The sequence below is a fragment of the Mus caroli genome, unplaced genomic scaffold (assembly GCF_978045245.1).
Source record: "Mus caroli unplaced genomic scaffold, Mus_caroli_1 scaffold_1, whole genome shotgun sequence".
Classification (NCBI taxonomy): Eukaryota; Metazoa; Chordata; class Mammalia; order Rodentia; family Muridae; genus Mus; species Mus caroli.
In genome coordinates this window covers 56,020,802-56,033,220 of record NW_028227256.1, presented here as the reverse complement: position 1 = coordinate 56,033,220, position 12,419 = coordinate 56,020,802, and the positions used below count along the sequence as shown (strand labels likewise).

Here is a 12,419-nt window from a genome sequence, read left to right as displayed (position 1 = left end):
CAGAGTTCCATACAGTCGCCTAACAGGAATTGTGCAACTGATCAGCAAGCTCCATGAAGAACCACAAAGTGCGACATGCAGAATGGAGCATCAGTGTGTGTTCAGGCCAGGGAGGCCCTCTGAGCCCTCACCAGTGTGTAATTCACCCAGGCAAACAGATGGAAAGCGGGTAGATAAAACAGGACCTGCCCGTTACTATAAGAGATGGATGGCCTGCTGAGATGGCTCTGTGTAAAGGCACTTGCCCACAAGGCTGACAGCCTGAGACTGGTCCCTATGACCCACATGGTGGAGGGAGAGAACTGATTCCTGAAACCTATCCTCTGACCTCTAAGCTAAACTGAATTATACACATGTGAGTGTATGTATGACTGTGTATGTAAACAATTTAAAATAATGTATTAAAGACGAAAGGTGGGGTAGGGGAGTGTTTGTGGGAGAATAGTTTTCTCTTTTACACAGCTAGCAGCAGCTGATTTGGATAGGAATATCATAGGACAAGGCTGTTTTACCTGATGCACATCCTAGTGTTTGTGCCCTAGTGCTAGGCTTGCAGAATATTGTTGAAAATATGCTCCAGAGTGCTGAGCACCGGCTGCTGTGGCCAAGTGACAATACGCCATCTGTCGATTTGCGTCTTATTCCTGACTTCCTTTCCAAGCTCCAGCAGGGAGGATGAGACAGTCTGACAGAGATGCAGAGCTGACCGACGAGGACAGGGCTCTTTCCACGCCACCTAATCCTGAGAATGGTATGTGTCTCCAGAGTTCCTTCCTAGGCCAGAAGAGATGGTTGGTAATATCTGAGTACGTGATCAAGCACACAGGGTGACTTGCCTTCATCCGCACAGGAAGCTTCTTCTGTGCCTTTGTCCACTAGAGCCAGTGTTGATAGTTCTGCAAGCCATTGTCAGTGCAAGGAAGACGTTGCCACCAAAGGGTCTGAGCCCCACCAGGCCACACTGGTTTATAGAAAACTCAGAACTGCACAACTTGTTCGCATCCAAAGTAACAGTTAAAAAGAGATTTTTTTTTTTATAAAGAAAAAGTCAATGATTTACTCTACATGTAGTTCCTTTACTTGGTAGATGATTGATAGTTATATCAGGAAATTTAATGAAGGAACGGCAAAAGGTTCAGTGAGTGAGGATGCTAGTGACCTGAGTCAGAAGGCGAGAATCAACTCCCTCAAACTGTCCTCTGACCTCCACACGCTAGCTAAGTAAGTAAAATCTAATGGGAGGGCGGCCAGATGGCTCACTGGGCAAAGACTATTGCTGCCAAGACTTACAACATGAGCTTTCTCTCCCTGGGATCCACAGGGCCAAAGGTGAGATCTAACTCCTACAAGTTGTCCTCTGACCTTTACCCAATTGCTGTGGCATGTGTGCCCCTTGTCCCACACAAATAAATAATGCAATGTAACTCTAAATTTTTAAAGTCTAATGGGAGAGGTTTTCAGTAACACTTTCAATAAATGATTTTAGAAAGAATGAACAAAACCAACTGTGTTTGACTTGGAGAAGGAAGGCCCTGGAAACACCCGCATGGTTTAGGGACAAGTTCCTGCCTGGTAAGGTGGAAGTGGAGAACATTGTGTTAGTCTCAGTGTCTCATGTTAGGCACAGTTCCAAGAGGGTGCTAGCTTATGTGCAGTTTACAAAAGAAAAATTTTCACAGTTTGTTACATAAATGATAGGACAGGGCATGGAGCCTTAAGCCCTGCGTTGTCCCCTTGTACGGAGTACCTGGCAAACTCAGCAGTCACAGAAGCCCCGGTCACAACATCTTCCTTGCTGCCCTTACCCGCCAGCTGCCCTCTGACCTTTTCTAGGTCTCTCTGGAATCCTGAGGCTCCTACTGCAGGAACTGAGCCTTTTCTACAGCCGAGATGTGAATGGTCTGTGTCTCTTATATGACCTCCTCCATTCACCATGGCTGCAGGCTCTGCTCAAGGTGAGTGCTTAAAGCCTTTCTTTGCTCTGGATAGCAAAAGCCCGTGTATTAGACCATTCAGGTTGCTGTAAAGCTATGCTAAAAAGTGTTGGTTTATTTTATTTGCTTTTTAAAATAAAACTGCTTCTTTATTTTTGCATACTTTTAATTTGAGAAAAAACTTCCATAAAACCCCAATTCAACACATCTAACCTTACTGTCAGGTAGAGGAGGATTTCCTGTCTTACTATAAAAGAACAGGGAAGAAGAAAACAGAAGTAGAGAGCCAAGTGGATCAAGGCCAGTCATGGCTGCTTGAGGATCCATAGGAAAAACTGTGCATAGGTCACAGGGTTTCCAGGGGGAACTCTAAACTGCTTGCACGTGAGATGCATTCTCAGCATCATCAGGAACAGGAATGGCTGGACTCCTCCACTATCACCCATCATCATCAGTACCCAGGCCCACTGTGATCATGGGTGGGTGGATCTCAGGTTCCTCAGGAGATAGCCAGGAAGGAAGAGTGCAGCTTTAACACATTGCCTCCACGTCCTTGACAACCTTGCTTCTGCCAGTCCCAGCCATTTGCTGTAGGGTCTCCATAACTGGGTGGTCAGGGTTGATTTCCAAGTGCTGTTTGACCATGACATAGCCCCCGATAGAGTTGTCTCATAGTGCCTGGGCCTCTGTGAACTGCTCTGTGTTTGCTGTCTAGCTACTGTGCTCATCACAGGGTAGCAGGGTGAGGATACATGCCTATTGGAGATTGTCACCTTCTCCATCTTCTCCTTCATGATCTTTCAGAGATTCTCAAAACTTGAGTCACTGCCCTCCATTTTTCTTACTGGTGGCTCCAGAACACCTTTGGATGTTTAAGAGTCCAGGCTCTTCCCATCAACAACTTGAGCTGCCAAACTTGTCAAGAGGCTCAAAGACCTCTTCCCCACATCCTCAGTGAAGGTGGAGTTGGCCTCTCATTCTTTGCTCTCACCAGTGATGTAGTAGGCAGACTGCTGTGTTTCCTTGTAGCACACACACACACACACTGTCTCTTCTCCAGGCTAAGAGGGTATGGCAGCACAGTAGCTCAGAGAAGCATAGCTGGTGGGTGGAACTTTCATGGACTCCAAGCTTTAGATTCTTAGAGAATACCCATAAAACTTCTTGTAGTTTTCTTCCAGCTTCAAGACCTGGATGACTTTGAAGAGTTTGCTCTGCTGGAGCAGTTTTTGGAGATGTTAAAGGGTGGGGCTTCAGAATCAACCATGCCACGGGTGAACTGAGATACTTGGGTATCACCTCATCACGGCTGTCGCACCATGAACACACAAGGGCATAGTTTGATGTCATTCCTTTTGTTCTCAAAGAGGTCAAAGGGAGCAAGCCAATGGATAAATAACAATGCCCTGGATTCCAACTAGCCTTCTACACAAAAGCGCTTGGCTGCTAAGTGTCTTCTCAGTCAGTGTTGAGGCTCTTAAAGACTCTTCATATTCCTCCTGAGTGACATCATCACTGTTTCTGGTCTAAGCAGACTTGGCTTTGTTCAGTTCTTCTGATCAATGTATTTGTCCTTAGTCTTCTTTTTATCTTTGCCAGTGACACCCTCGTCACCTGATCCAGAATCTTCAAGCTTAGGTCTTTTCTCATCGTCCTTACCTTTCTCTCCTTTCTCTTTCTCAGCCTCATCATCACTGATCCCCTTCTCCAGAGAGTAATGGGGTGGCCCAACACTGCACATGCTCCTTCACCAGTGCTTGACTCTTCTCTGTTCTGTCTGGGATCACTTTTGGTGGTACAGCAAGTTCTGTAAAGTGCCTGCCTGACATGCACAGAGCCCTGGGATAGACCCCATCACTGTAAAACAGGGGTGCTAGTTATTGTTCTCTTGCTGTGAAGAGACACCGTGATAAAGGCAACTCTTCCAAAGCAGCAAACGGGGCGCTTGCTTATGGTTTTAGAGGGTGAGTCCAGGATTTTCACGATGGGACACAATAGCTATGCCACTGAGGCAGGAACTGAGAGTTTTATATCCTGATCTTAAGGCAGATGGCAGAGAGGGGCATACCATGGGATTTTGAAACCTCAAAGCCCACCCCTGTAACACATCTCCTCCAACAAGGCCACACCCACTCCAACAAAGTTATATTTTCTAACCCTTCCCAAACAATACCACTCCCTAGTGAGTAAATTTTAAACATATGAACCTATGAAAGTCATTCTCATTCAAACCGCTTACACCAGTGAGATGGTACATACCTTTAATCCCAGCAATTAGGAGAGAGAGGCAAGATAATCAGAAGTTCAAAGTCATTTATGACTACAAGGTCAATTTGAAGACAGCCTGGATGTCTTCAATGAGACCCTGTCTCCAAAAAGGGGGAAGAAAAGATACACAAACATACACACACAAGAGGGGGGAGACAGACACACATACACACAGAGACAGACAGGCACACATACATCCAGAGAGACAGACAGACATAGACATGCCCCTGTTTGCTTTGGAAGCATTTAGGAATGAAAAACTATGTCTGCTCTTTTCTTTACTGTCTCCAACTTCTTTTGGAAGTCCCTGTGATCACAAATCAGTTATCACAATGGCCACCATATCCACAATGGCCCCACAATCCTTTGTCCTTAAGGCCAACAACGCTGGACAAATAAGAACGCTTTTATAAAAAGCCACTCCTGGCTAGGGATGGTGAATATCCCTTTAATCCCAGCACGTGGGAGGCAGAGGCAGGTGCATCTCTGTAAGTCAGCCTTGTCTGCACAGTCAGTTTCAGGCAAGTCAGGGATAGTGAAACTGTGTCTCAAGAAAGACAAAACAAAAAATATTATAACAAAACATCATTCCTCTTTTGTTAAAATCAAGAAGTAAAACATCCACATTTTTGGAACTCATAACATTTTCTTACCTTGATAGAATCCTTTTAATTTGATTAAAAATCTGTGCACCGCCGGGCAGTGGTGGCGCACGCCTTTAGTCCCAGCACTTGGGAGGCAGAGGCAGGTGGATTTCTGAGTTCGAGGCCAGCCTGGTCTACAAAGTGAGTTCCAGAACAGTCAGGGCTATACAGAGAAACCCTGTCTCGAAAACCAAAACCAAACAAACATCTGTGCATCATATAAAGTAGATTTTCTGAACAAGTGTTCTTAAGAAAAATCCTTTTGGAGTTATTTTTGGAAATGTGAGCGTTTCTTCTAATTAAGCCTGAAATATGGTCAGCCTTATGATGTATGCTAATATTCTATAGAATTGAAGTGGTAACATCTTCTGCATGACCAAGGACACAATTGTTTTATAGCTTTTGATCCAGAGTCTCATGTTTAGCCCTGGCTGGCCTGGAACTCAGGGTGTAGATTGTGCCTAGCCTGACCTTGACACCTACACCCCACCCCCTTCTAGCACCTTCCAGGACCGGGGAGTTTTACTCTCATTATAAATGATCAACAGGTTCTTTTGCTTAGTGTTCCCTACAGCTGTCAATCAGCATAGATCACTTCCACATACCTGAGTACCAGCCCTACAGAAGAGCAGAAAGCTCACTCATCACAGATATAATAGGAAAGGGTAAACTGCCTCTTGGACCTCCTTTCTCCACCTGTAAGAGAAATCTGACTCCCCAGATAAGATGAGGGACAGCACTGTGAAGCCCAGCAAGCATTGCTTACTTAGCCTGACCTCATCCTATACAGAAATGCCATGGACCACCCCAGTGGTCCCTGGGGGTCCCTGGGATGAGGTTCCTCGAAAGTTAGGTGGGTAAAAAATTCGGCAGTGACAAACAGAAACAAACACAGAGGCAGTTTGAATTTGAGTATATTTTGCAACTCCCAAGCATGGGTTTTTATGCATTAAAAAAACCCAAATATTACAACTCTTAGAAGATGTGTTCAATGAAGCAATTACAACTACCATCATTATCATTTGGCACAGTAAAGCACAAAAATCAAGCAAACATTACAACTTTGAAAAGACGTATTCAGTGAATCACAAACAGAACAGGTACTATCATGATTAATAGAAATCCTCCAAGTGTTACAACTCTGAAAAGATATAATCAGTGGGGCAGTCATCCAAGGCTAGGGGCATATTTCCAAGAGCAGGTTAATAAATCTTTATGGTCAATTATTGTTTAACATTTAATGCCTGATTTTTTAAATAAATCTTCAACACATACATTTAAACTATTTTAATTCTTTTTTTTTTTTTAAGGCTTTCTTTACCACATACCAAAGCCCACCTCTGATGACACACGCGTAGCCATATGAAAGTGTGTTGCTGGGAAAGTTTTTATCTATCATATTACTATTATATAATTTGGTAAATGATTTATAAAGTAAAGCATTGGTTTTCCCAGAGATAAAGTCATGTTAGTGACCCCATCTCAAGGGATGGCTTCTTACCCATTATTCTCGCTTAAGATCTTGGCCTAGGCTTACCAGGAACGTGTAAATAAGAAAAGGAATAAGAGAAAATAGGACAGATAAATTGCCATGAGAACTACGGCTCAATAATTTGCTCTGGCCAAGAGTTCCATAACTGGTTCCAGGAGGCCTCCTTCTTTTGAAGTTTTTGCCTCAGTCTGTGAAACTTGTCACACAGATTCTACTGGGGTTGGTGTGGCACAGAAAAGATTCCCCAGGGATCAGGGGGGATGAAGCTGGAATTTGCACAAGTGAATTCCCTCTGGAGAATTGCCTGAGGAAGGAGAACTAAGCAACTTCAAAGAGCAGAGCACAGTGGATGAGTGCCTTTTGAATATCTGGCTTCTTATTCAGGATCCTTGGTGGGTCATGAGCCACACAGTTCATTCCCTGCACGGTTGTCCAGCACAGAGGTCCTAAGGGGTCTCGACTCCATAGACCCTCCCTTGAGAAGCCTCATATACACTGTGTATAGATCCCTGCTGAGGTCAGTCCCAGAAATCTTTCCTTTATTTCCCTCACTGTAAAAAGAGGAAAATTTGCATACTTTTCATTAATGAGATTGTTCTAGGACTGTCCATTTCCTGGTAGCAGCCAGAAGTGACACTTCTGAAGCCCTGGGCCCTCCAGTGGGGGGCATTTCACTCAGCCTAGAGTCACATAGTGTCACTTGTTTGGCTGTCAGCATGGCTGCCTTAGGCTGTTTCTTCCTTTGAGAGCTTTTACTTTAAAATGTTCCTGGCCACATCCTCCATATCATTTGCCCTTTTTACCCTCCTGCAGGTCTACGACTGCCTCCAGAGGTTTAAAGAGAAGAAGCTAGTTCCTGCTACAACTCATGCACAGATCTTAGCCTGTGAGGTAAGGAGGTTCTATCCAGAAGAGCCAGAGAGCCCTTGCTGATATCCTCTGACCTGTAAGGTTTGTGTAAATGAATGGAAGTTTCTGTTGGGGAAACTTGGTCACTGAGTATGCCTTCTAATAAAAGCTATCTCTTTTTAAAAACATTTGTTTACTTATTTTATGTATATGAGTACACTGTAGCTGTTTCAGACACACCAGAAGAGGGCATCAGATCTCATTACGGATGGTTATGAGCTACAATGTGGTTACTGGGATTTGAACTCAGGAAGAGTAGTCAAGTGTTCTGAACTGCTGAGCCATCTCTCCAGCCCTTAATAAGAGTTCTTCATTGAACTTAATGTAAAGAAACTTGTCTTCCAAAATTAACACACACACACACTTTCACCACATGGCCGTCTCTCCCTTTGCATTTAACTGACCTTAGGTAAACATGGTGAGTCTACGGTAATGATTCTCCAGTTCTAACGTAGATTCTGTTTGGATTCCAGTCTCTGCTAGCCAACTGCCTTCTCTTCCTCATCCTCCTCAAATTTGGATGGGCACCCCAAGCAAAACATGCCCTCAACATGCCCCCTTAACTCACTCCTCTCTTAGCCTTTCCTGTCTCAGTTAATGACAGGTCAGGGCCCTTGTTACAAAGACTGTTAAGGTCTACATCTACCTACCAGGCCCTGTGTCTGGAGACAGAAAAAGAAGCTACATCACGTTAGAACATCTACTCTTCAACCTGTGTGGCACTGACTATGGGAGGCCAGCTGGATTTACATAGCAGGCAGCTGTGAGCCACATAAGTGGGACTAGGAACAGGATGTGGGTCCTCTAAAAGAGCAGCAGGTACTCATAAGCCTGAGCCATCTCCCCAGCCCCAGAAGATGAAATTTTTACATATTTTATTTCACTTTGTTTTTTTTGGAAACAGGGTCTCCCCTGCAGGCCAGGGTGGTCTGTAACTCGCCTTGTAGCTAAGCTAGCCTCAAACTTGTTGATCCCCACAGGTCAGCCTCTCAAGAGCTAGCATTAGAGGCATGAGCCACATGGCTTAAAAATATTGTATGCTGTATATTTTTCCATCATGCATCAGGTCTTGGAGCTGTTACCCAAAGCTTCCAGTTCCCCTGAGATCCAAGAGCTAAGACAAGTCCTCCAGGCTCCTCACTGCAAGGTAAGCACTTGCTAAAATAGACAGAGTTTTATCAGAGACAGAGCTAGGAAGAATAAATAAAAGTGATAGAAAACATTGACTCTGGATATAAACTCTGTTTCTATACACGAACAGCCAGCAGATGTTACTTGCAGATGTGGGGCTCCCCTGTCATTGACTGATCACTGAGCAGATGCTACCATATGTACATGGAGGCACCCAGAACTTCCCAGGGAGTCTTATTCTCTTAAAAAGATACCATCCCGCTAGAATTCTGGGTAGCATCTGGTTTCAGATAAATAATCTCTATACTTTCTCTCACGTAGGGAAGGTTTTGAACTTTGAACACAGTGTATGAAATAACTTGGGATATCCATTCATTTGTATATCTGTGTATGTGCCCACTTGTGTACAGATGTCTGCAGAGGTCAGAGGAAGGCATTGGATCCCCTGGAACTGGACTCATAGGGAACTCTAAGCCGTTTGATGCGGGTGCTAGGAACAGAATTCAGGGCCGCTGGATGCTGAGTAGCCAGATTTTTTATAATCTCTTAAGCTCTGAGCCATCTCTCCAGCCCCTAAAAGAGATTGCTGTACACTTTTTAGTCTCTATATTCCACCTATATGTTAACCTCTATGTTTCTTTGTCTATAAAAAGAAGGGGGGGGGATGACAATCCCTATCTCTTAAAGTGACTGTTACTGAATTTGCTTAGAGCTGTGCCTGACCTGTGTTTGTGGTTATGTGTCTTATACAGTTTCGAGCCACCATCTTTGAGATGCACATGTGCCGCACACGACATTTGCTTACCTTCCCTCTTCTGTCCCTAGGCCTTGCTGAGTGCCCATGACACAGTGGCTCAGAAAGACTTTGAACCCCTTCTCCCCCCACTGCCAGACAATATCCCCGACAGTGAAGAAGCAATGAGGATCGTTTGTCTGGTGAAAAACCAACAGCCCCTGGTGAGGAAATCCTTCCATCTTTTGTTTACGGTTATGCCGGGGGTTCGTTGGGATGTAAGTTAGAGCTAATGGGTACTTGAATGGCAATTTCGTCTCAGTCACACAGAGAGTGGGATGGCGGCATGACAGCCGGTGTAACTTTGCCTATGGTTCAAATTCACTCAGCTCATCATGTTCTCACGATGCAAAGGCTTCTATTGAGTGTCTTTCTTTTCTGAGAAAACAAGATATAAACTCTTTTTTGGTGAAAATGCGACTATCTATCTATCTATCTATCTATCTATCTATCTATCTATCTATATTACATATGTTAGTTGTCCTTTATGTATTTTACTCAATTCTGATACACTGGCCTACATTCTTCTCTTCCACTAATAGAAGGCTGGTAAGAATTCATTGGTGCTCTATTGTATTCTCTCTCCAGGGAGCAACCATCAAGCGTCACGAGATAACAGGGGATATCCTGGTGGCCAGGGTCATCCATGGCGGGCTGGTGGAGAGGAGCGGTGAGCTGGGGTAGCAAGGTGTACGCGAGACAGGAAACACAGAGTCTACAGCTTTTCTTCCAGGAGCCTGTGGCGTCCCTCACTGCCAATCCCCCACGCCTTCTTTCCTCTTTGTGTCTTTGTCTCTTCCCTGATGGGTCATACTCCTCCTCGATTTTTCCCCACATGTTCATCCTGCTGTTGTCTCAGGTCTCTGAACCCTCCCATCTCTCCTGTATTTCTCAAGGCTTTTTAACACATCAACACACGGTAATCACGCACACTAACCAGCTTCAGTGTGAAGAGACAATTCATGTCTACAACATGTAGTGATAGATCAAGATATTTGCTCTCCTTTCTTTTTTAATATTACAATATTTTTCCCATGCACTGTATTCTCATCACAGTCCCTCCCCACCGTCTCCTCCCAGATCCTCCCCACCTCTGCACCCATCCAGCACCATGCCTTTTTTATCTCTTTCTTTAGGAAACAAACAGGCACATAAAGAAATTAAACCAGAATAAATTTAGAAAAAAGAAAGAAAAGGAAAAGCATGAGAAACATAAACAAAACTCATAAAACACAAGACTGGAGTGTAGTGGTGAGTTTGGCTCTTGATTTGTGCTCCTGGCGGATCCTGCTTCCAGCCACCCACCCAGGGAATCTTTGGATCTGCGAGTGAAAGACACACACACCTTCACTTATTTTAGAAATGCCTTGGCTACCTCAAAGGCTGGGCACTCCTAAACCTTCCCCTGCTACCCCAGGCCCAATCTGGGACATGGCCAGTAGCCACCCACCCTCATTCTTATGTGGCTTGTTGGCACTCTCTCCTGCAGCTCTAAATCTCTTCTGTCTCCCACCGCATCCTGATGATCCTCTGTCTCCTCCCCCTGCATCCTAGCCTTCATAACCTGAGTGTCCCGTCCTGTCTCCCTTTGCCCAGTCATTGGCCACTGGCATCTTTATTGATCAATCAAAAACCAATTGGGGACAAGGACCTTTAGAGTCTGGACACACAGGCTCCCAATTGAATCAAAGCTTTTGAACCAATCTCCAACATCTCACCTTTTCTATCCAAATTAAAACAAAACAAAACAAAACAACACAACCACAACAAAACCTTTTCTCACAGACATAAGTTGAGTACAACCACAACAATTATGTAAATCACAGAGTATAACATACATTTAACATCTAGTCTATCCTATTTGATAAAGGTTAGATAAAATACTCTACTATCATTCCTAACTTAGAGAGTTTATGATTCTATATCTGAATTATGTTTGATTTTAGCCTGTAATACCATCTGAAAACCATGCTTTCAACTCTATACAGTATCTTTCAATGCTAAACAGCTTAAGTTTGCTTATGAGACTACCCTTACTCTTCAATCCCGTCAAAAATCTGAGAATGAATTAAATATTACTTGACTATACATAAAACACCAAACAGCTCCTAAAATTTATAACAACTGTAGCGACAGCTGACTACCTGGCTAGCCTCTATTCCTTCTAACACTGGAGCATCTGTCCTCAGCCTTCTGTCCCAGACATCTTTAGAGTTCTTCTTGCCAGTATTTTGGTTCCATTTTACAACATCAGAGTAGCAAAACAAACAAACAAATCACTCTTGGTGTTGGCAAAGAGGTAGAAAATACAGTGCTCACAGACAGTTATGGTGGTATAAGTTGGGGCAAACAGGTGTTTTTTTTTTTTTTTTAATTTAAAATTTTCACACATGCTTGGGGTCATGAGCTAGTGGTCACTGGAACAGTGGCTTCTGTGTTCTTTCTTTGGACCCTTCCTCTGGCTGTGTTCTTGTTCCATAGGGTTGCTGTATGCTGGAGACAAACTGGTGGAAGTGAATGGAGTTTCAGTAGAGGGCCTGGACCCTGAGCAAGTGATCCATATTTTGGTAACTGTCTTACGCCTGCCTTTTGTTAGTGATTAGGTGGCATGCCGTGCCCCGTGGGATGTGTGCTGTCACGTGATGGTGTTCAAGGTCCCCCCCTCCCCACCTCCAGCAGCTTTTCATCTCCAGCCCCAGACTTTGTTTGCTGCCATGGAACCGAGGAGTTCTGGTCCAGGCAGGGAAACACTCCTTCCCACACATCTCCTTGAGGATCATCAATTCCCCCTGCACATACACACGCACTCGCACACATGCACACACACACACATGCACACACACACACACGCACACGTCCCTCATCACCTGTGCTCCATGGAAAACCGAGCTTGCCACCCTTCCTCTTTGTCGTCCTTTAGGCTATGTCTTGTGGTACGATCATGTTCAAGGTGATTCCGGTCTCAGCCCCGCCCGTGAGCAGCCAGAAGATGGTAAGAACACACAGCAATAGTATGGTGTATAACAATCCTAGCCGCTCTTCTGTTTTAGACAAGGGTTCAGTATTCGGGCTGTTTCTCAGTGCTGATGATCTGAAATGGAGAGTGGGTAAAGGAACACAACAGAGGGAGTGGGACCACCATGCAATTAAGATGCTGCGTCAAGAATAGTGAGCATCTGCACAAAAATATTTCTAAACTAAATGGTTCTGTTCTACAACACATTGTAAAATGCTGTGATATGGGGTTT

At 44.3% G+C, this 12,419-nt stretch overlaps 1 protein-coding gene across 1 annotated transcript in view; it reads left to right on the top strand.

The window, feature by feature from the left end:
* Positions 1 to 314: 314 nt before the first annotated feature.
* Mpp4 (MAGUK p55 scaffold protein 4) overlaps positions 315 to 12,419 on the top strand; it is a 37,825-nt gene continuing 25,720 nt past the window's right edge. Inside the window, exons 1-8 of the mRNA XM_021164816.2 lie at positions 315 to 751; positions 1,834 to 1,955; positions 7,152 to 7,229; positions 8,314 to 8,394; positions 9,204 to 9,335; positions 9,760 to 9,841; positions 11,653 to 11,738; positions 12,092 to 12,163. Of these exons, the coding sequence (XP_021020475.1) occupies positions 676 to 751; positions 1,834 to 1,955; positions 7,152 to 7,229; positions 8,314 to 8,394; positions 9,204 to 9,335; positions 9,760 to 9,841; positions 11,653 to 11,738; positions 12,092 to 12,163 (729 nt within the window). The 5' untranslated portion in view covers positions 315 to 675. The remainder of the gene's footprint in view (positions 752 to 1,833; positions 1,956 to 7,151; positions 7,230 to 8,313; positions 8,395 to 9,203; positions 9,336 to 9,759; positions 9,842 to 11,652; positions 11,739 to 12,091; positions 12,164 to 12,419) is intronic.